Here is a 26,058-nt window from a genome sequence, read left to right as displayed (position 1 = left end):
TGCCGCCCGCCCGACAGCCCGACCGCCCGCCTGCCCGCCCGCCGTACATCCCCAAATCAATAACCGACATTTTTGTCACAAAAATCCGGTTAAAAATCATAGACTAAATCGGACGCACCATACGACCTTTAACAACGAGCAAAATCAATACAATTAGGGACATGCAATAATTGTATTACATGTCTCTTATTACATATCTCTGATACAATGTAAAAGACCCCGAAATCAAACAATTGAAGCTAGAAAACCGGATAATATGTTCAAAACTCATATGATAAACGAAAACAAGCAAATATATTTATGACAAACGGCGACTAAATAACAGGCTCCTAACTTTTTGTGTATTTGAATTCTAAACAGTATATGAGTGGCCGTTATACAATATAACTACATATAACCTGGTACTGTTTTAAAACTTTTTAAAAAAAATTCTGTCATAGATCTATACAACTGAAAATATGGTTTGGGAGTTAATTTATTTACAATTTACTGTGAACTAATTCATCAAAGGAAATGCGAACTGAAACATCTAGTAGTATATTCAAGGAATTGTATATTCAACAAGAACTTTATTTTCTGTTTTTGAATTATTTGTTAATTTCGTTCTTCACTAAACTGACTTTCTTAAATTATATCTCAAAGAAGATCTGATGTATTTTTTTTAAAGGTAAGGGAAAAAGAAAAACAGGATTTATTTTTTGAAAAAAAAAATACAAGTGTCGTCTATTGTACTTGTTAAATCAGTGCTATATTGATATGTAATTAATCACTAAACGGGTCACAATTACCAGAGATTAACTGGAGATAATAAACAAAATTGTTTATTTTACTATTAATCCAAAAATGTTTATTCCCCTTTTAACAGTACACAGTATTCAGTTGTATATTTATATAGATACAATTTTAAAAGTTGTGCAATGAACCCATTGGTGCGTTAAGTACACACCGGGGCACCGATCAATCGAATCATAATCATTCTATAAAGTCTTATGAAGAAAATAATTTTCAATTTTGTATTCAATCTTCTGGAAAACTATATAGGCCAACTGTAAAATTAACTTTAATGCGAAATTCAGTAGCAAAAAAAATTATAAAAAATTACGAAACCTCTTTCAAACTTCATCAGTAGCTTTTGGTTGTCACCTTGTAAGAAACTTATGTCCTTTTCGTCAAGTTTATTCTTTTTTTATTTTTAAAGAAGGTTATATAAGGTGTTTACTGTTCCCAGATAGAACTACAAATCAAGGCGTCAAATAAACACGGAATTGTGTATTCCCCTAATCCGATTTTGTATTTTAAACTACACAAGCAATCCGATCCGATGTTGCAAATTACTTTGATTTGAGTGCTAATACACTGTGTTTACGACCAAAATGCAACCAAAAACAAACAAAAAATGTCAATGCATTGCAAAATAATGATGAATAAGGATGTAAGAATACATGCAAATATGTAATTCGGTGATAAAAGGGATAAAATTTGGAATTATCAGTCCATACTAAAATCCCAAAAGCAGGAAATGTGAAACATGGCGGAGGAAACAGAAACCGCCGATGATGTGATAGAAAAATGTTCGGATGTTTTCCTTAACGGTGAATCTGAAAATTTGGATGGTACAGGTGACGACAGCAATTCTCTAGAAAATGAAGAAAATTCTATATCGGATAAAATCATGCCAAGAAAAAGCAGTTTTATGAACAAGACCGGGAGTAGAAAACCTCCAAGGAAAAAAACAGTATCTTTTAGTAGCATGCCAACTGAAAGAAAAATAGCTACAGGTGTGTATGAAATGAAAGACATACATTGTATAAATAGTAATTGTCATGACTATAATGGCAACTTGGTGCCTTGGTAGTTGTCGCTTTATTATTCCTTTCGTGATTCAGAGTCTAAAACGATTTGGTTGCCAAATAATTATTCCGCTCCAGAGTAAGAATTTCCAAGGGTATTAGTCGTATGGTAGTTTGCTTGCCTATTTAGTGAGCTTTTAATTTATGTGTATGTACATGTATGGTCAATTCCTGTGTCAAAGCAGACTAAAAATTGGAATAACATAGTCCTCGGCCAAGCTTCAAATGTTGCCGGATTTTAGGGGGGCTTGAAGTAAGGATTATGTGTCCAAAAATGGTACAGACTGTTATGTATCATGTGAGCTGGGAAGCACGACAGTGTTTTAATTCTGAATTAACAGGGTATGCATATTTTAGGGATTGAGGAATATATATTAATCCTGAATATATGCATGTTACAAATGTATATATTAAATACATGTAGACCATTTTTATGTTTAATACCGACTTTTGACTAAGGGTTCTACAATTATTTGGCAGGTTAACTACTCTGTGGAGATTTTTGTACTCTGTCAATTACACATGTATGAGCAACCAAAAAAAAGTAAAATCAAATAAATATCAGTGCAATTTTGGGGAACATAGATCTACAAACTTGATTATTTTAAAAATAGGAAAAATGAGTAAGGTCTGTACACATGGTACATATTCACATATAATGAGAAAGAATTCAGGACAGGCTAAAATGTACATGTATGTGGTACAGACATCTCCAAATCTTTGAACATCTTTAACATCTTTAACACTGTTTGATAAACCTACATTTTTGTACCTGTCAGTTTTAGATTTATGAAATATAAACAAATGATAAATGTATTTGATTGAGGATTACCCGTTCACACTTTGACATAATTAAATTGAGATAGTAAGGTATAATTGTTTAGGGGGCTGCCATTTATAATACACATGACTCGATGATAAGCGCTTACTCAGCCTCTTTTTACTAGGAGGATTACATGTACATGTTTGTGTATATATATATTTTTTTCCATATAGACAGATATACATGTAGTCAAAATATTTTGTTCATTCATTTCTTCATTTGCACACAAACAGTTGCATCTGACCTTGACCTCAGTTTTAGAGATTATCACTATTTAAGATAAATCTAATACATGTATAAGCAATATAATTATATTGCATGAGACTAGAGATTTTACTGTGTCATTTCTTGTTCCATTTGACTATTTTACATGTACTTGCCAACTATACTATACTCAACTCCCAATATGCCGAACACTTCGTAAAAATCATGCTGTCTTTTAGAAGTTTAGAACATGTCTAGCGTTTAGAACATGTCTAGCAGATAATACAACAATGTAGCTGATGAAAGAATTTTTTTTTAAAAGGGTACACCATCTATTCTTACATCATGTACATTAGTCATTACATGTATCTAATAGATCTATTACTGAGAGGAATGATTATTAATGATTTTGTTGAATAGTGGACAAAAATGTGAGATTTAAACTTGTTTTGATTTCTGGAAATGCTATTTATACACATGATACATGTATATTTTGTACAAAAGAATTAAAATTTGAAATGCAAGGTTGTTTACTGCACTCGTCACAATTTAGGCATAATCAAATCATTGCAAAAATGACAGTATTCAGTGGTCTGGAGTCATTAACGTGGATTCACAGTAGGTTCAAAGAACATCAAGACCTTTTTTAAGATAAATTAGTTTATTCTGTATGACATGATTATTTAATTATATTCTTTTATCTTTCAGCTCAAGATTGTCTTTCATACATGCAAAATGGAAGTGAATTGATTAAAGTCCGTTCTAATAGTCGGCAGTATCATCGCATATTTACACTTAATCCAGATATGACTGAAATCCGATGGCAACCTACATCTAAAAAACCACACAAGGCTAGAAGTAAGTCACACATTTTGGGCCTACTGTAGGCTACATCTTAAAAAAAAAACACACAAGGCTTTTAGTTAGTCACACATTTTGGGCCTACTGTAGGCTACATCTAAAAACACACACAAGGCTTGTAGTTAGTCACACATTTTGGGCCTACTGCAGGCTACATCTAAAAAAAACAGCTGCGCCATGAGCGCATGATACGCCCGATGTCTTGTGTGGAAGTTTAATGCAATAATCATAAATAGTTTCTGAGAAAGTTTTAAGCAATAACCATATATTGTTTTTGAGACACGGCGGGACATGTGAAACCCCAAACCCTGTTTTTTTTTTACAAAAAACTAAATATCACTACAATAAAATTTTGAATCAAAACCAAAAGTATACAGATCTTTAGATTAATATAACAAAGAAGTGTGTAAAGTTTTAAGCAATAATCATAAATTATTTTTGAGATACGGCGCGACATGTAAAAAAACCCTCCACTGTTTAACAAAATACTCAATAACTCCAAAATAAAGTTTTGAATCATCAACAAAAAGTAAACAGATCTTAAGATTAATATAACAAAGAAGTGTGTAAAGTTTTAAGCAATAATCATAAATTGTTTTTGAGATACGGCACAACATGTAAAAAAAACCCTCCCCTTTTTTACAAAATACTCAATAACTCAAAAATGAAATTTTGAATCATCATCAAAAAGTATACAGATCTTTATATTAATATAACAAAGACATGTGTAAAGTTTTAAGCAATAATCATAAATTGTTTATGAGATATGGTGCGACATGTAAAAAAAAACTCCCCCTTTTTTACAAAATACTCAATAACTCAAAAATAAAATTTTGAATCATCACCAATAAGTCTACAGATATTAAGATTAATATAACTAAGAAGTGTTTAAAGTTTTAAGCCATAATCAAGAATTGTTTTTGAGATACGGTGCGACATGTGAAAAAAACACACCCCTGTTTTAGTTACAAAGTGCCGTAACTTAAAAAATTTTAATCTTATTTTCACCAAAAAGTATACAGATCATTTGATCATCATAAGAAACAACTATGTTAAGTTTCATGAAATTTGGATAAGTCGTTCTCAAGTTACGGCGCAACATGTTTACGCCGGACAGACAGACGGACAGACGGACGGACAGACAGACGGACGGACGGACACTGGACATTTGTATACCATTATACGTCCCATCAAAATTTTGACGGGCGTATAAAAACCACACAAGGCTAGATGTACCAAATGTAAGTTAAACATACAGGGCCTACATCTATTAAACCCAAATGCTAGAAGTAAGTCAAACAATTTGGGCCCGTGTCTTGTCAACACAAGGCTAGAAGTAAGCCAAACAATTGGGGCCCATGTCTTGTCAACACAAGGCTAGAAGTAAGTCAAACAATTGGGGTCCATTTCTTGCTAAGTGTTTAAACTTGAAGCCACCTATATGCTATCACCGATCTTCAGGGTTCTCACTAAGGCGAACCCATGAATCCTGGCATGGACATTTATCACCATTTATTTTAAAGTAATGTGAATTTAATGTCATTACATTGCTGTATAACATGTATAATGTATAATTATGTCATGGTCTGACGGAGACAAAAATGTTAAATTTTATTGCAACATAATATCTTCTCAATACTGTTTAACTCAACATGGTCAAAAATGACTAGTCTGTGGACTCACCTTCAAAAATCCTTATTGAGAACCTGATCTTAGATTGGACTTTTATAGACTATCATCTTTTATAATTGACTTTAAGGTACATGTTTTGGCCTTCCTTTACTTGAGGGCCTGGGTCCCAATCCCATTATTACTGTTGGAAAAAAGAGTGTCCCAGAAAATATATATAGGGCCCACAATATCATGAATATCATGAAATTACATGAATATATAGTGTATTTAAAATGCATATATAATTATACATTGTACATGTACTATTGGCTTGTATATAGTTTGTAGGACCCCTAAAGTAAAAGAGGGCATTATATGAATTTATATAGCACTCTTTACTTTGCATAAAATAAAATATTCAATACACTTAAAACAGGTAGATTATAGAGAGGTAAATAAAAAGTACTTTTATGGAACAGGATTTCTAAAATAAAATCCCAAAATATTGGGACCCCTAATTAGTAAAAGAAGACCCAAGTTTTGCTCATTCTTGGAGGCCATTCATTGTATACTGCATCCATGGCATTTAGACTTTGGAGGATAGTTGTCTCATTGGCAATCATACCATATCTTCCTTTGTCTCATTGGCAATCATACCATATCTTCCTTTGTCTCATTGGCAATCATACCATATCTTCCTTTGTCTTATTGGCAATCATACCATATCTTCCTTTGTCTTATTGGCAATCATACCATATCTTCCTTTGTCTCATTGGCAATCATACCATATCTTCCTTTGTCTCATTGGCAATCATACCATATCTTCCTTTTTTTTTTTATAATGATAGATGTACTGAAGAAATACCTTCTTTCAAAGATACATAATTATGTAGATGAGATTGTTGTTTTAAAAAAATCAACTGTTACACTAACAGACTCCAGAACATGCAGAAAGAAACCTCAATTTATGTTTTGTTTATTTTTATGTGAACATTTTATTATTCTATCCTCTGCTCAAGTCTTTCAGTTTCATGTGCTTAAATCTCAGATTAGTAATTAAAAGAAGGGGATTCTATTTATCTTTTCTAGTTGTTTAGTTGCAGTAATGATTGTTAGCCATTCTCTCTACTAGCCATTCATGGATCAGGTTAAGTGGTTTTGCTTCAGTACATGTACACCATGTACACAGTCAACTGCAGTTAGATGAAATCATATTCAATACGTACACGGTTAACCAATTGCAAGGTTCAATCTTATATATATAAATTGTTCATAAAGAAATGGTACATTTATAATATACATGTACAAATGTAAGACTGCATCATCATAGTTATGCATACACATATAAGAAAATGGTTTTAAAATATAATTATTCCTTCTTAAATTAGCCAGACAGTAAAACTTGTATGATTGCTGTCTTTGATCCTAAATTTAGATTTATTGCTGGCTTATTATTATTCCAAATGATTTTTTGAAGTACATTATGGATTTAGGGGCCAGTTGAAGGACGCCTCTGGGTGCGGGAATTTCTCGCTACATTGAAGACCTGTTGGTGACCTTCTGCTGTTGTTTTTTTCTATGGTCGGGTTGTTGTCTCTTTGGCACATTCCCCATTTCCATTCTCAATTTTATGTACATTGCACACTGTGATTACCTGTATGGTGTTAAACTTTGGCTTGTAAAACACTACTTTACAACCTTTCCCTAACAACATATGCATGCACATTGGTTGTACATCATGGTTTTAGACTGTGCTATTCTATATAGGCTAGAGAAATGGATAGATTGTGTTCTTACCATGTACCTTTGTAGGTTCTGACTATTTGAAGACTGATTATATTGATAATATTGTCATTATAAACATTTAGCCAGTAACTAATAGGGTTTGTTAATCTCAGAACAAATATGTTTATTTTTATAAAAATAAATTTTGTAAATTGAATGAATTGATATAAATTTTTAGTGTATCTTTAATTTGAAAACACAATGAATAATCAATGCTGTATACAAGTGACACAATACATGTAAAGCATTTCCTAATTCAGCTATATTGTTGTAACAAGATGCACAATACATGTAAAGCATTCCCTAATTCAGCTATATTGTTGTAACAAGATGCACAATACATGTAAAGCATTCCCTAATTCAGCTATATTGTTGTAACAAGATACACAGTACATGTAAAGCATTCCCTAATTCAGCTATATTGTTGTAACAAGATACACAATACATGTAAAGCATTCCCTAATTCAGCTATATTGTTGTAACAAGATGCACAATACATGTAAAGCATTCCCTAATTCAGCTATATTGTTGTAACAAGTGACACAATACATGTAAAGCATTCCCTAATTCAGCTATATTGTTGTAACAAGTGACACAATACATGTAAAGCATTCCCTAATTCAGCTATATTGTTGTAACAAGATGCACAATACATGTAAAGCATTCCCTAATTCAGCTATATTGTTGTAACAAGATGCACAATACATGTAAAGCATTCCCTAATTCAGCTATATTGTTGTAACAAGATGCACAATACATGTAAAGCATTCCCTAATTCAGCTATATTGTTGTAACAAGTGACACAATACATGTAAAGCATTCCCTAATTCAGCTATATTGTTGTAACAAGATGCACAATACATGTAAAGCATTCCCTAATTCAGCTATATTGTTGTAACAAGATGCACAATACATGTAAAGCATTCCCTAATTCAGCTATATTGTTGTAACAAGATGCACAATACATGTAAAGCATTCCCTAATTCAGCTATATTGTTGTAACAAGATGCACAATACATGTAAAGCATTCCCTAATTCAGCTATATTGTTGTAACAAGATGCACAATACATGTAAAGCATTCCCTAATTCAGCTATATTGTTGTAACAAGATGCACAATACATGTAAAGCATTCCCTAATTCAGCTATATTGTTGTAACAAGATGCACAATACATGTAAAGCATTCCCTAATTCAGCTATATTGTTGTAACAAGATGCACAATACATGTAAAGCATTCCCTAATTCAGCTATATTGTTGTAACAAGATGCACAATACATGTAAAGCATTCCCTAATTCAGCTATATTGTTGTAACAAGATGCACAATACATGTAAAGCATTCCCTAATTCAGCTATATTGTTGTAACAAGATGCACAATACTTGTAAAGCATTCCCTAATTCAGCTATATTGTTGTAACAAGATGCACAATACATGACATGTAAAGCATTCCCTAATTCAGCTATATTGTTGTAACAAGATGCACAATACATGTAAAGCATTCCCTAATTCAGCTATATTGTTGTAACAAGATGCACAATACTTGTAAAGCATTCCCTAATTCAGCTATATTGTTGTAACAAGATGCACAATACATGTAAAGCATTCCCTAATTCAGCTATAGTGTTGTAACAAGATGCACAATACATGTAAAGCATTCCCTAATTCAGCTATAGTGTTGTAACAAGATACACAATACATGTAAAGCATTCCCTAATTCAGCTATATTGTTGTAACAAGATGCACAATACATGTAAAGCATTCCCTAATTCAGCTATATTGTTGTAACAAGATGCACAATACATGTAAAGCATTTCCTAATTCAGCTATATTGTTGTAACAAGATGCACAATACATGTAAAGCATTTCCTAATTCAGCTATATTGTTGTAACAAGATGCACAATACATGTAAAGCATTCCCTAATTCAGCTATATTGTTGTAACAAGATGCACAATACATGTAAAGCATTCCCTAATTCAGCTATATTGTTGTAACAAGATGCACAATACATGTAAAGCATTCCCTAATTCAGCTATATTGTTGTAACAAGATGCACAATACATGTAAAGCATTTCCTAATTCAGCTATATTGTTGTAACAAGATGCACAATACATGTAAAGCATTCCCTAATTCAGCTATATTGTTGTAACAAGATGCACAATACTTGTAAAGCATTCCCTAATTCAGCTATATTGTTGTAACAAGATGCACAATACATGTAAAGCATTCCCTAATTCAGCTATATTGTTGTAACAAGATGCACAATACATGTAAAGCATTCCCTAATTCAGCTATATTGTTGTAACAAGATGCACAATACATGTAAAGCATTCCCTAATTCAGCTATATTGTTGTAACAAGATGCACAATACATGTAAAGCATTCCCTAATTCAGCTATATTGTTGTAACAAGATGCACAATACATGTAAAGCATTCCCTAATTCAGCTATATTGTTGTAACAAGATGCACAATACATGTAAAGCATTTCCTAATTCAGCTATACTGTTGTAACAAGATGCACAATACATGTAAAGCATTCCCTAATTCAGCTATATTGTTGTAACAAGATGCACAATACATGTAAAGCATTTCCTAATTCAGCTATATTGTTGTAACAAGATGCACAATACATGTAAAGCATTTCCTAATTCAGCTATATTGTTGTAACAAGATGCACAATACATGTAAAGCATTCCCTAATTCAGCTATATTGTTGTAACAAGATGCACAATACATGTAAAGCATTTCCTAATTCAGCTATATTGTTGTAACAAGATGCACAATACATGTAAAGCATTCCCTAATTCAGCTATATTGTTGTAACAAGATGCACAATACATGTAAAGCATTCCCTAATTCAGCTATATTGTTGTAACAAGATGCACAATACATGTAAAGCATTCCCTAATTCAGCTATATTGTTGTAACAAGATGCACAATACATGTAAAGCATTCCCTAATTCAGCTATATTGTTGTAACAAGATGCACAATACATGTAAAGCATTTCCTAATTCAGCTATATTGTTGTAACAAGATGCACAATACATGTAAAGCATTCCCTAATTCAGCTATATTGTTGTAACAAGATGCACAATACATGTAAAGCATTTCCTAATTCAGCTATATTGTTGTAACAAGATGCACAATACATGTAAAGCATTCCCTAATTCAGCTATATTGTTGTAACAAGATGCACAATACATGTAAAGCATTCCCTAATTCAGCTATATTGTTGTAACAAGATGCACAATACATGTAAAGCATTCCCTAATTCAGCTATATTGTTGTAACAAGATGCACAATACATGTAAAGCATTCCCTAATTCAGCTATATTGTTGTAACAAGATGCACAATACATGTAAAGCATTCCCTAATTCAGCTATATTGTTGTAACAAGATGCACAATACATGTAAAGCATTCCCTAACTCAGCTATATTGTTGTAACAAGATGCACAATACATGTAAAGCATTCCCTAATTCAGCTATATTGTTGTAACAAGATGCACAATACATGTAAAGCATTCCCTAACTCAGCTATATTGTTGTAACAAGATGCACAATACATGTAAAGCATTCCCTAACTCAGCTATATTGTTGTAACAAGATGCACAATACATGTAAAGCATTCCCTAATTCAGCTATATTGTTGTAACAAGATGCACAATGTAAAGCATTCCCTAATTCAGCTATATTGTTGTAACAAGATGCACAATACTTGTAAAGCATTTCCTAATTCAGCTATATCCTTATAACAAGTTGCACAATACTAATAGTGTTACGTATTGGAGAAATTGAATATGTCTGCAGACTGGAATTGATTTGATAGAATTCTTTCATTATTTGATATTGTAATGAAATGAATAGATGTGTATGTCCAGCCATTAATTCCCATGTTGCCATCTCTTTGCTGAGACAAAAATGGTCAAACCAATTAATTGATTGTGATGGCTTACAAAAATAGTACATTAATCAGGTCTAGTTGGACATTTCCCCATGAGGGTTTGTTGGATGTTATGTCAATAAAAGCATATTCTCTCCATAACCTATTCTGTCATGCTTTACTCTTTTGTTTAATCATGGTCACGGCATCCAATTAGTCCAGTTTGTACAAGCACATGTGTAGGAGCATTTGTGCTGTTGATCATTTTATTTTCTTCGTTTTAAAAATTCCAATAGGGAACCTATTTTGTCTTGTTTTTTTGCATGTATTGATTAATTCAAAGAATTGACAAATGCTAATTTCTGAAATTTTGTTGGGATTTGTTTCCAGAATCATGTCAGTAATTGCAGGTGATCAGATCTTTATATGTCATTGAAGATGAATACCTTTCCTTTGGGGGGTCTTGATAGTTTTATAGATTTCATCCCTCCTGGGGTTTCTGTCAAACTTTACTGGAGTGGAAATTTTGATTTGCTATCACTTTTGCTTTGTGATGTCAAAATTTAAATATGAGAACATTTGTAATACTCTGTTATATGGGATTCATGATATTTATGATCAAGAGGTGCATTGAAATCTGGGTCATTAGGATCATATTTATGCTAGCCTTCATAGAGGATGAATATTGTCTTTGTGTAGAAATTGTTTTGGAAGGAAAATAGTTATAGAACCATAAGAAATAATGATTTTGAAACTTCAACAGTCCTTCTCTTCACTTTGGAAAGTTCTACAATAGTTTTCACATAGTAGATTAGGAAGTTACAATCTATCGCCTTCACTTCTACAGTTTCCATATTTTTGTTGCAAATTACAGCTTTCAAGTCAGTGTTTCAGACATCTTTCCATTTTAACTCTGATTGAGTAACCTTGTTGGTTATCCATACACATAAAAAAAAGAGTGATGATATTTTGCTAGGGGTACATTATATATAGGCAAAGTCTGTACAAATAATCTAAATGAAAAAGTTGTAAAAAAGGATATATATATGTGAATTAAACCAGTCGCCAGACAAATACTAGAACTATATATATCACAAGAAAGTCTGCTAATTCATGATAGAAATTGGATTATTTGTTTGTATATAGTATTTGACAACATGTTATAGTATAAAATCAATAAGTCTTTTGAATTTATATGTGAAGACACTTTCAATTTTCTTCCTGTATAATGTATTTAACCAGTCACCGATACTGTCTGTGAGATTTATCTACTTCCATTATACCACCACTTAATGAAGCAGTTATAGAGTAATCATTCCTTAATTTGTCCATCTGCTCTACGTAGTATCCATATTTTCAACTCACAGTTAAGTTGCAGAGTGGTCTTAGTTGCCCATCTACTTTATGTATTCACATGTACAAATGTAGATCTGTACAACTCATATGTGGATGAGTGGTCTAATTTGCCCATCTACTTTATGTATTTACATGTACAAATGTAGATCTGTACAACTCATACATAGATGAGTGGTCTAATTTGCCCATCTGCTTTATGTATTTACATGTACAAATGTAGATCTGTACAACTCATTTGTGGATGAGTGGTCTAATTTGCCCATCTGCTTTATGTATTTACATGTACAAATGTAGATCTGTACAACTCATATGTGGATGAGTGGTCTAATTTGCCCATCTGCTTTATGTATTCACATGTACAAATGTAGATCTGTACAACTCATACATGGATTAGTGGTCTAATTCTGTACAACTCGTATGTGGATTAGTGGTCTAATTTGCCCGTCTGCTTTATGTATTCACATGTACAAATGTAGATCTGTACAACTCCTATGTGGATTAGTGGTCTAATTTGCCCATCTGCTTTATGTATTCACATGTACAAATGTAGATTTGTACCTACATTTGTACAACTCATATGTGGATTAGTGGTCTAATTTGCCCATCTGCTTTATGTATTCACATGTACAAATGTAGATCTGTACAACTCATATGTGGATGAGTGGTCTAATTTGCCCATCTGCTTTATGTATTCACATGTACAAATGTAGATCTGTACAACTCATATGTGGATGAGTGGTCTAATTTGCCCATCTGCTTTATGTATTCACATGTACAAATGTAGATCTGTACAACTCATATGTGGATAAGTGGTCTAATTTGCCCGTCTGCTTTATGTATTCACATGTACAAATGTAGATCTGTATAACTCATATGTGGATAAGTGGTCTAATTTGCCCGTCTGCTTTATGTATTCACATGTACAAATGTAGATCTGTACAACTCATATGTGGATGAGTGGTCTAATTTGTCCATCTGCTTTATGTATTCACATGTACAAATGTAGATCTGTACAAATCATATGTGGATCAGAGTGGTCTAATTTGCCCATCTGCTTTACATCTATGTATCCACATTGGTTGTTGTCTTTTGATTGTATACCTTGCATCTTCTGTTCTTTTCATTATGCATTGCCATGTATATTATGTACAAATAATGTAAGAAAATTAGCACGAATATTATATTAATGAATCAACAGTGATCAACTTTTGAGACAGGTCTATTAAAATGAGTTGAAGTCTTAATATACAGTTGAAAATAACATGAAATACATGTATATAGTTTAAATATTTTGTTTATTTTGTAGTTTCTGTAGCAAGTATCAAAGAGGTACGAGGAGGGAAAACCACCGAAGCCTTAAAAAATAAAGAAATAGCTGGGATTTACCAGGACGAGTGTGCCTTCTCTATTATATTTGGAGATGATTTTGATTCTATGGATTTAATTGCCAATACTCCTGACGAAGCCAATATATGGTTGACAGGGTTAACATGTCTCATCAACACCAACACAAAAACACGCACTTGTATGTATACACAATTATCAACAGTTTAAAAGTTTCAGGAAATATATAATATATGAGTGAAAATATAAAGAAAGTAGGAATGTGATACATTTATACATGTATATTATTCCATACAATGTATATTTATATAAGTGGAAAATTAATATTATAACTCATTTAGCACCATTGTTTATGGGCAAGCATAGGCGGATCCAGGGGGCCCTGGGGGGCCTGGGCCCCCCTTTCATGGGAAAAATTTGGTTGATTATATAGGGAATCATTGAAGCATGACTGGAGCGGGCCCCCCCCTTAGGTCAGTCAGCGGCCCCCCTTAGGAAAAGTTCTGGATCCGCCACTGGCAAGTACAAATGCATTGAAGTGAGTCAGAAAGTTATTACATCTTTCATCAAACAAGTAAAATGTATTTTTATGCAGTTAAGCTGCATTATGCGAGCGCCCTAGATTTGTGTTCTACCCAATAAATGCTGAAATACTTGCCATTGTTATTATCTAGCTCGCTACTATGTTATATATAACTAATTGAACACTTTTTTAATACTTTTTATTCTGGATTACAAAAAATATGACCAGAAAAACCTTAAATGATCGTCGATTTATCCAAAAGTTTTGAAGTTACACATAGGAAGTAGTGCTTATTAAGAATCCTTGTGTAGTTCATTATGACTTTTGCTTTTAGCTAAGATGTCAAAGAACAATTGTATGAAATATTTAATCGCCGAAAATCTCTTAAGACAAGTAGTTTAGATTTCCCAAATGGCAAAAGTCGTAGGGATATTGTTTGTCATCAATACGTAGTACAATTACGTCAGTAGTCTATTATATAATAAGTTCAACTGTTCATGCTGTTGGCGGCAATTTCAAATTAGAAAAAGAAATTTTCGTAGCTTTTCAATTTGGAGGCAGGTGTGCAAATTAGCGGTGGTCCGAGGTCCGCGACCTTCCACTTTTGCAAGCGGAATTTCGACTAGGATAGTTGGTTTCTAGCTACGCCCGACGGTCACCTTCCACTTGAAAGAAAATAAGAAATTACTTTGCAAACCTTCCATGCAAGTCACCAAAGTCTCCAATTAAACGAGCTAAAAACTTATTTTTATCATTATTATTCATGACAGCGATGTTCATTTTGTTCAACCGCTAGCTTTATACAGAAATTTGCCGACAAATATTGTATAAATTCGAGTAAAATCGTATCTGATTGACAAAAACAACATTGTAAACACAACAATGGCGACCGTGAAGACAAAATTTTACAACATAGGATCCGATTCCGGAAGCGGATAAGGATAATTCCGGGTTTGGCGATCATTTACAAAATAAATCGAAGCAGGTGAAAAAATAAATCTATGCATGGTAAATGAATATAAACACTAGAATTGTAAACCAAAAGATACATGTAAAAGAAAGAAAAAGCAGAAAAATATTTTATACAGAAACTCAAAATTACTTTTTGACAAATTTTTATTTAAAAATCCAATACAACGTGACAGCTCGGAACAGTATATCTAACAATATACATGTTCATGGTCACAGTCTAAATTTTCTTTATCAGTGATAAATGATGATAATGCATGTGAGATGCGTTTAAAGTGTAAACATATTACTGCAATTTCGAAGGGTTGTTTTTTTTTCTTCTCAATTTTGAAGGGTCAATTAAAGTAGCTGAAAGTTTCTTTATTTTCACAAATAATGCAACAATATTATATATACCTAAATGTAAGTGAATCATATGATATATAGGTGGAATTCTTTGGGCCACTCTACCCCCTCCTGTTTGATAACTTGGAAACGGTCGAGCTCCCCACCCCTAAACCATATGAGGGGCAGATCCAGCATTTTAGGTAAGGAGGGGCACAAACTTAAATTTTCGCCGAGCAGAGCAGGAACATATATATTAATATTATATATTAGATATACTGTTCCCAGAGTAGAGCGAGGCTAAAAAAAATTTGAGGTAAAATTATCGGAATATTCTTTATCAAGCTGAGAACAACCCATGCTTTGCAAATTTAAGGGGGGGGGGGGGTGCAAGCTCGCAACCCCCCCTGAATCCGCCCCTGCATATATTCAAGTATAGGACAATATAATAAATAAAATGAAATATAGGGGGAGTCCCTGGAGTTACCCCACCCCCTCCTGTTTGAGAACTTGGAAACGGTCGAGATTAACCATATATATTCATGTTTGTGACAATATGAAAAATCCAATGAAATATAAGAAGAGTCGCTGGGGGTCACCTCACCCTTCCTGTTTTAGAATTTAAAAATGGTCCAGATCCCCACCCCTCAACCATATATATTCATGTATGGGACAATATAACAAATCAGATGAAATATAGGGGGAGTCCCTTGGGTCACCCCACCCCCTCTTGTTTGAGAATTTGAAACCCGTTGAGATCGCCACCCTTTAACCATATATTCATGTACGGGACAATACTAGTATAACAATTCAAATGAAAGATAGGGGAGTCCCTGAGGTCACTGTTCACCTTTCTGTTTGAGAACTTGGAAATGGTCAAGATCCTTACCCCTAAACCATATATACTCATGTATGGGACAATATAACAAATCAAATCAAATATAGAGGAAGTCCCTGTGGTCACCCCAACCCTCCTGTTTAAGAACTTGGAAACGGTTGAGATCCCCATACCAAAACAATATATATTCATGTATGGGCCAATATAACTAATCAAATGAAATATAGATGGAGTCCCTGGGGTCAACCTACCCCTCCTGTTTGAGAACATGAAAACCAATGAGATCCCCACCCCTAAACCATATATATTCATGTATGGGACAATATAACAAATAAAATGAAATGTAGGGGAAGTCCCTAGGGTCACCCTACCCCCAGTGGCGGATCCAGAAATTTTCATAAGTGGGGCCCGCTCCAGTCACGCTTCAGTGATTCCCTATATAAGCAACCATTTTTTTCCGAAAGGGGGGGGGGGGCGTTGAGATCCCCACCCCTAAATTATATATATTCATATGTATGGGACAAAATAACAAATAATTTACATTTACTATGGGCAGGTCAGTCAGACCTCACCTTTGATCCCTGTTGTAGTGAACATTTGTCTGATTCGTGTCTCATAACTTTTGTACTATAGAACACAAACTCAGTTTTCTTTCCAGGGAAACCAGTCCATTCATACTATTACATGTTCATACTAAGTCAACTTGAACTTCTAGCAGTCAAATAAAACCAAGGTTAACTACCAAGTAGAACAACTGCAATCATTGGGAACTTGTACCACTGCAGACTTACCATAAAAAATATACATTGATATATGCATTGCTTTTGAAATCTTGATAACATATAAATTATTTGCCTTAATAAATAAATCATTAGATAAACATGAATGTACTATATATAAATGTTTAATGTTGAGACAACATTGCCACAGTTTTCATAATTACGGTTGCCTTGATTTTTGGTTAACTGCCTTCAGCGCTTACAGCGCTTTGATTTCTTAAGAACTCAGCAAGTCTAAAAGAAGTTGGCAACATAATTGTAATTCTACTTAAATTCATATTGTTTTAATTGCTGAGTTTCTCCCTCTTTACCACCACTCCCTCTAAAAAGTACTAATACAGAAGTTGCCAATGAAAACTTTTTTAAGTCCCCTTTGCAGAAATAATTTCTTATTAAAATATATCTTGGTGAGACCCTGATTTAATGAAGAAAAACAAAACATTATCGTCAACTTAGCATTTTATCATTCTGATCAATGAATCTATCCAATAAGCATGCTAATATTACTTTTTGCTATTTAGAAAACCTGCTTCTCCTGTCTTTTCTATAAATAGACTTTTAAGAATAAGTACAGTTATAAAAACCAGTTTATGGTTATGTGATTTACTTGGAGAGTAGAGCTTACCACAAGAGTCTTAGTTTTGATGTTGCCGATTTTTCTCTGACTATATGGAATCTCTCGAGATATTGATCTGCTAAATATAGAAGTCAATGAATTGTCGTTAATCATATAATTCTGTCAATACATCTACAGATACAATTTATAATCACTAGATTTATATTGCTACAATTCATAAGCATCAGATTTATATAGACATATTGACCATATAGCTATAAATATCCCAGTTATGATGGACAGGTTGACTTTTTATAGGGGATATTAATAGTCATGGTTGAGTGCTCTTTGATGACTTTTAAGAGAGTCTGAAGCACTTGATATAGAATTGAGAATTTACATAAAATGTTTTTATTGCATGAATTTAACTTTTAATTAGCACCAGTTGTATACTCAATTTTGTGAGTTAATTTATCAAAAGCAAATAAAATCTTTAAAAGACCTGCTCAACATTTTAGAAAGATACAGCACCAGTTGTCTTAACTAATTTGATTTTTAAACTCATTGTGTTCATTAACATTGAAATAAAAATGGAGAAGAAAAACAAAACAATTGTAATTATGTGGGTCTATGAAACCTTTCAGGTCCGTTCTCCTGAAAATCGTATTTAGCATGTTTAGGAGCCTTATATTCAAAGAAATTTTGAAGTAAATAATGCAGCTTAACCACTTATTCATATTTGTGCAATTACTGTTTCTCCCTCCCCAAAAAAGAGGAACAAGAGAATGCAAAAGATACTGTCATTTGAGACATTAATGTACATGCAGAGATAGATTGTCATAATTAACAAGTAATCAGTTATATTAAGCTTGATAGTATAGTTTACATGTCATCTGACAGGGGTCAAATGATAAATCCTATTTTCATCTTAAGTTTTTGTGCAAAGGTCATTCTATTCATATGCTACAAGTAATACTTTATAGTTCAATGATAATTAAGTTTATCAAAGTTGGGTCAATTTAGTAAATGTGTATGTTCTGTATAATCCAATCCTCAACCAAAAAAAATTGACTACTAGGATAAAACATGGAGTGCTGGAAGTGGTGTTAAACACCAACAATTAATCAATCTATAGAATCATTGTAAAATATACTTGAACTTATGAGTTTGAACTTTCAAGTAGAATACAATAATACCATTGTTGATAAAGATAAGATTCATTTTTTATCTGTTACAAAGTTTGCCAGATGATAAATTTATAGTTCAGAATTTGATGAAAAAAACATTTGTCTTAGTATGTATCTATGTTTTATGCAGGAAAACATGTTACCAAGATAATCTATGATATGGAAATAAAATCAGAATTTTTTTTTTATCCACAAATTTATTCCAAAATGAGATTTTCATTAATTTCATATTTAAATGAATGCAATATTTGATTATGAATAAAAAATGACTGAATGCCTCCTAAAACACAATTTATATAAAATTCTCCCACAGTATTTGAAATCTCTGTATATAAAATTCTAATAACAATGTCATATCGTTCATTATTTAGATATAAATACATGTATTTAACCAAGAGATTTTCTATTTTGTTCCATGTCAATACATGTATTTAACCAAGAGATTTTCTATTTTGTTCCATGTCAATACATGTATTTTAGCCAAGATATTTTCGATTTTGTTCCATGTAAATACATGTATTTTAGCCAAGAGATTTTCGATTTTTGTTCCATGTAAATACATGTATTTTAGCCAAGAGATTTGGAATTTTGTTTCACACAATATCATACGGTTGATTATTTGCATGTAAATACATGTATTTTATTGCTGAAATTTGCTATTTTTGTTTCAGCGCCTGAAGCCATAGAAGAAATGCAGCAGATGAGAGACAGATATCCTTTTATATTATATACCTGTAAATACCTGTAAACTATATGTGTAATCATATTGAAAAAGTCATACATGATATTCTCTAAATATTAAACCAAACCATCAGTCAGCAGAGATGGGTCCGATTACTTTCAATGTAATTGATTAAATTACAATTACTTTGTCATTTGTACGATTAAATTAAATTAATGATTACATTGGCAAAGTAATCATGATTACATCTGATTACAATGAATTTAAAAACAAAACATTTTGAATGATGTGAATGAATAAAAGTTCAATATAACTATAGCATTTTTGGGAAAGTATTTTATTTGGTTCAATTATAAAATAATAACTTCAAATTAAACTTCATCTATTTAAATAAACACCAAATTTCACTACATATATATACATTACACTTTATCACCAATGATCTCTGAATTATTTTGAATTAAATTTAATAATGATATATCATAATCAAAAGTTTTATTTATTTGTCTTTTGACCTCTTTCATATGTATTCCAAGTTGCAGTTTATGGAAGTTTAAATATGGATGAAATACAGTTACCAGTTAAAACTATGTAAAATTTTAGTAGAAATGTTAATCAAATTGTAAACAATATGTAAGTACTAAAAATCATTGCATTTTACATGTCCAGTCCAAATACATTTTTTTTAAATTTTAAACAACATATTTGTCCAACTTTTAATTTAGTTTGTGCTAATTAGATAAATTTTCATGTCTGATTTATCTTTTATCATATATATTTCCCTACAGCTATACTCAATTGGTAATTGCAATAAAAACAAACCTTAATTAGTCTCATACCTGTCAATTCAAAGTTGACAAAAATCACAAAAATTAACAAAAGATTATAATTCAGGGTTAAAGAAAAGTATTACTTGAATATATAACAGTTATTATCAAATATTAATATGAAGATCATTATAAAACGATGAATATACATGTATACAATATCTTTTACTAAGATAAAAGGTATATAATTGTATTATATGTCTCTGCTTAGGCTAATGTTGACTTTTCAATACTGTAACAGTTTATTTTTTACTGAAGTAGACATGCGTAAAGTAACCAAACCATTTTAGTATGTTAAAAATTTATCAAATATGAATAACAAAGAGGTTCATTTGATGACCAAAAACACAATTTTAGATTTTTTTTATTGTAATCAGAATGTAATCAAAAAGTAATCATGATTACAGGGTATTTTGAAAAGTAATTGATTAAATTGAATTACATGTAATCAGATTTTTGGCTGATTAATGATTACAATGATTACTAGAAAAATTGTAATCAATTACAGCTGATTAACGATTACAATTACAATTACCCCAAGTCTGTCAGTCAGGTGGTACATTCTGGGAAACAGGACAAAGTCCCTATTATTTTCATCATACTTTTTGGTTCATAAGTGTTTCTCAATTCTCATTTTTTTTATATAGATTAGACCATTGGCATTGGTTTTCCTATTTAAATGGTTTAGTACTAGTCTTTTTCGGGGCCCTTTATAGCTTACTGTTCTGTGTGAGCCTAGGCTCCATGTTGAAGACCGTACTTTGACCTATAATGGTTTACTTTTATAAATTGTGACTTGGATGGAAAGTTGTCTCATTCTTTCTAATAAAAAAAATTGTGAAATCATATGCTTTACAACATTGCAGCCTCTGTCAAAAGTGTAGCATATATATACTAAGGCTGCATGTTGTGAATTAAGAAATGTACAAGCTAAATTTTGATCTTTGTAACAGTTTGTGGTTAATGTTTTCTTTTATACTCAATAGTTACTATAAATAGATCACAGTAATCTATACAAGCAACCTGCTTATTTACCATGTAAACTAATCTCCTTCCAGCCTTTTAAAGACATCTGCTGCTATTAAACTGTACTATTTTTAACTTGGTCAATATATTCACTTGTTCCCAGGAAGGGGATTAGACATTGCAATAGCTATATAGTCTTTTCTTCTTTTCCTCTGTCTATACAGTAAACATGTATTTGTATGATGGCTCATTATTAAGATGAGATATTTTCGCATTTGTGGTTAAATTGGTTGGTCTTCTATATACTGCAGATATTTCATAGAAAAGAATTAAAATAGCATCAAATACAAAAGGGCAATGTTATTTTTACGTCCAACCATGAACATGGGAGAGAAATCTAGATTTGCCTTCAAGACAAAGTCACAAATACTATTTAGATAATGGATATTCAATAGTCCTAGGAATAATGATTAATTCTTGTAAACATGTAGAACAAACATGACAGGTTGCTTGCTTAAAAAAAGATACAAAATAAAATGACGTCTTTTGACCACTATTTCTCTATTGTTCATTTAAAGGCTGATAAATATTGACCAGATAGAATCATATGCAGGCCTTACTTGGCCTAGAGGAATTAAAGTTAAATTGGCTCACAAACCATATAATTTTCTATAATGTGATATATGTTCCCTATTGCTATTGGAATTTTTGAAACAAGGATTTTACAATCTTAATAATTACATGTCGAATCTGTGTACTTCAAAATAAGTCCTAGCTTTGTCATGGTTTACAGCAAATTATGAAGCTTTGAACACATATGTAAAATCACAGGAAATCTTCACCATTTGACACAAAATCTGATAAATTTTACAAATCATGTTTAACCCTTGTCTATCATGTCTATGCTAAAAAAGAAAGATATTTATACCAGAGGGAGTCTAGCTAAAGGTTATTAGTTTTAAAGATGTGTTAGTGTTGATATAATTAAAAAGAGCATTTCACTAGTAACACTGTAAGAGAGGTTTATTTGTTGTAGTTTGTTGTTTTTTTTACAATTTTAAAATCATCTGCAGGTTTTTGCAGATATTACGACACATATCGGTGATAAATCAGTGGCACACATAGTAGTCAAAATATTTTTAGTGTTTATTAATTTAAAGTTATACCCTCAGAGGTGTCAATGTTATTTATTTGAAAGTTTATGATGTATTGATAAGGGATTTAAAAAGATTGTAAATCCCTGGTTTGTTTAATTTATATATATCTTGTATATAATTTATGAAAATAATGATTTTTTAACTTAAAAATTTCAAGCATATAAGTTGAATACATCAATTTTAGATTTCAACAGTTCATGAAGTTGGTTTTAAAAGGATTTCAATAGTCTGAAACAACATGAAATAAACCTAAACAAAATATGTTATGAACTGCACAAAAAATAATGTGAAGTTTGAGTGCTGAAGTTCAACAGAAAGACAGATGAAAAAAATGGAAACACTTAACTTCATGGTCTTGAAAAAAGCCATTACAACCATAAGAAGTCTTGCATTAGTGGCACACAGATTCCATTGAAACCTTATGAATGAATGCATGAAATATTTGCCACTGGACTTTAAGCAAATTTTTAAATTATCACTCAAGAATTCCTGAGGCTTCCCGGTCATTTATTTTAACAGTTTAATTTAAAAATAATAATTAATACAAATTAAGAAAAAGCCTTTATTTTCTTTAACATTGTTACTTGGTTACAAGAAATGTTTGATGCTGAGGCTGACCAATCAACGGCTATGTTAGACGAGTCGGGAGTAGTTCGTCTCATGCAGAAACTTAACAGCAATATCGCACCAACCAGAGTTCAACAAAAGGTCAAGGTAAGTGTTATTACAATGGTTCTTTGTCCTAGGAAGTAAGAAACAAGACCTTCCCTTTTCTTGGTCCGCATGATTCCAGATAGTGTAGTTGACCCACAGAGGCTGTAAGTTCCAAATAGTTCCTCTACAGTTTTCAGTACCCTTGCCATCACTGAGGGCTTGAGTTCAGAGCCCCCTTGTGGATAGGTCCATTTGACTCCTGATCTTGATTGACAAAGGTATTGTCCTCTCCTGCTATTCACCATTCCTCCACTAACAAAACCTGGCTGTCAATAATCATGGTTATAATTATGCTTAGAATTCTGAAAGTGGTGTTAAATACCAATTATTAATCAATCAAGGTAACAGTATATAGTGTTTTATTGTTATTTATATGAGTGGCTTGTTGCATGAAAATTTGGAGGTTGTCAGACCCATCGGACTCGTTGTCCAGAATAATATTTTGAGGTCATATTTTGATTATTTATTGTAAATTTGTAAATTAAATAAGTCAGCTAGGAACCTGTGCAAATTTTTTAGGAGTCCAATTCAGATTTTTGTGGCCGTTCCATCTTCAGTTCAGTTTTATACACTATATATATATATAGTACAGCATAGTCGCGCATAACTTTCAACAGTAACACACCAATAATTGGAAATATGAAATCTAAACAATGTTACTGTGCACTTATGTAGTTGTAATAAATGCATGTTTTAATCTTTTAATTACTTTCTTTCTATGATTATTGTGGTTATTACTAATCCTGAATCTAAGAACTGGATAAATGATCAATTTTCAATTCCATTGATAAAATCAGTAGTTTCTGAACATTATAATGAAACTGATTCTGTATGATATTAAATCCTTGGCATACATGTGCTGTCAGTACCGTGGAGAATTGATTGTAGTTAATCCCCTGTCTCTGTGACAGTAATTATCCTCGTAAGATGGGAGGAGGCCCACTCAGCGCACAACTAACATGGAATTGTGTAATCACTCTCTGTATTGATGATAGCTAAAATTGATTTTGACAATATGTAAATTCTGTTACATTGTTTTTATCCCTATGGAATGTGGAATAGAATTAACAATTAAGAAAATGGTTGAACTGGGATTAAACAAGTAGCATATTACTTAATGAATAAATTTATAAATGGGTGATTATATCTTTCTATAATGGATCCATATGATATATCATGATACTATAGATGATTTAATACAGCCATTAACTCCATTCTGAATAGATAGTGATCCATAGATTGCTTTGAATAGGAAAGAAGTAAAAGTCAGGAAGGAATTTGTTTATATATTTTGCCATTAAAACTGTACAGTGTAACTTGCTAATCAAACATCTGAGTATTCCAACATTCTGCTTTAACCTACACATGTTACATGGTTCCAATATAGCCTATTTTTGCATAAAAAACTTGAGTTTTCCAACACAGTGCTTAATCCGACATATTTTTCTGGTCCCCCAAGTGTGTCAGATTAGGCAAGTTACACTGTATATGGAAGTACAATGTATAACACAACTTGGCATATTTAGGTTACAGTGACCATGAATTACCAGCATAATGTTGAAATGTATAAAACTCATATTTTTTCTATAAAATTGAGAATGGAAATGGGGAATGTGTCAAAGAGACAACAACCCGACCATAGAAAAAACAACAGCAGAAGGTCACCAACAGGTCTCCAATGTAGCAAGAAATTCCTGCACCCGGTGGCGTCCTTCAGCTGGCCCCTAAACAAATATATACTAGTTCAGTGATAATGAACGCCATACTAATTTCCAAATTGTACACAAGAAACTAAAATTAAAATAATACAAGACTAATTGTTTTGTGTACATCATTAAGGAGTAAGATTTCAATTGTTGACAAAATATTTACAGTAGTAAATAGTTAATGTTTAATTTTATCAACAATTTTCCAAATGTAGGGTGATTGAATGCTTCATATATTTTATATACACCTGTCTAAGTGTTGAAGACAGTTAACATTTGTGTTTTTGTGTCATTAAGGTTGCCCTCTCATTGACTTATACCATGAATCTGTTCTTACTCTTATTACTCATAGTAAAAGCACTGAGTTTGATAATTTCTTCATTGTTAGAGTACTTGATGCTGACAAAGCCATAGAATTTGTCATCATAAAATAGTAATTTTTACAGATTTTCTTGGCTGGATGCTGTTTAGTGTTACAATAACCCTGTTGGTAATTTGATGATTTTGTAATGTCAATTAAGATGTGACATGGTGATATCACAAAAGTATGTCAGACTCAATCAATAGTAATGTCTAATAGCTTCCTGATATATCAAATCTTTTATGTAAGCCACAAACTGAACTAGTATAATTAATACTGACACCATAATGTCGTCAAATATAATTGGATATCCAGCTGCATTTATCATGTGTTTTCCCTATGAAAAAAAGCAAGATTTTGAAAGACCCCCCTTTTTTCCTCAATAAATTATTGTAAGGTACCATTATGCATTTACAATAATACGATTATATCATGGTGAAAATAAGATAAATTCTATCAGTGTAATGGCCTCTTGAGTATATCAATTACATATAATCTTAATTTTCACATGCTCACCACTTTGTTAGACATACATGTTAAGTTTTTCACATGGATTTTGTTTGATGTAAACAGAAACAAAAACTTCATTTTTATTAGCATCTTTTATCATTTGTTTATGTTAATGTTTGTTTATTCTTGCTTTGATCTGTTGATGTGATTACCAGCCTGTACTCATTGTAATGTGATCAGATGATTAGATGATAAGTACAGTTTATCAGTGCATGAACACTTACATAAGAAATAATTG

At 32.1% G+C, this 26,058-nt stretch overlaps 1 protein-coding gene across 2 annotated transcripts in view; it reads left to right on the top strand.

The window, feature by feature from the left end:
• The first annotated feature begins 225 nt into the window (after positions 1-225).
• The window catches only part of LOC139529788 (inactive phospholipase C-like protein 2), a 78,912-nt gene continuing 53,079 nt past the window's right edge, over positions 226-26,058 (top strand). For both annotated transcript variants that reach the window (XM_071325683.1, XM_071325682.1), the window contains exons 1-5: positions 226-1,778; positions 3,586-3,735; positions 13,684-13,902; positions 19,569-19,608; positions 23,114-23,243. In XM_071325683.1, the coding sequence (XP_071181784.1) occupies positions 1,529-1,778; positions 3,586-3,735; positions 13,684-13,902; positions 19,569-19,608; positions 23,114-23,243 (789 nt within the window). In that variant the 5' untranslated portion in view covers positions 226-1,528. The remainder of the gene's footprint in view (positions 1,779-3,585; positions 3,736-13,683; positions 13,903-19,568; positions 19,609-23,113; positions 23,244-26,058) is intronic.

The sequence above is a fragment of the Mytilus edulis genome, chromosome 7 (genome assembly GCF_963676685.1).
Source record: "Mytilus edulis chromosome 7, xbMytEdul2.2, whole genome shotgun sequence".
NCBI lineage: Eukaryota > Metazoa > Mollusca > Bivalvia > Mytilida > Mytilidae > Mytilus > Mytilus edulis.
Note: the sequence above shows the minus strand (reverse complement) of the source record. Positions and strands in the feature narration are given on the sequence as shown.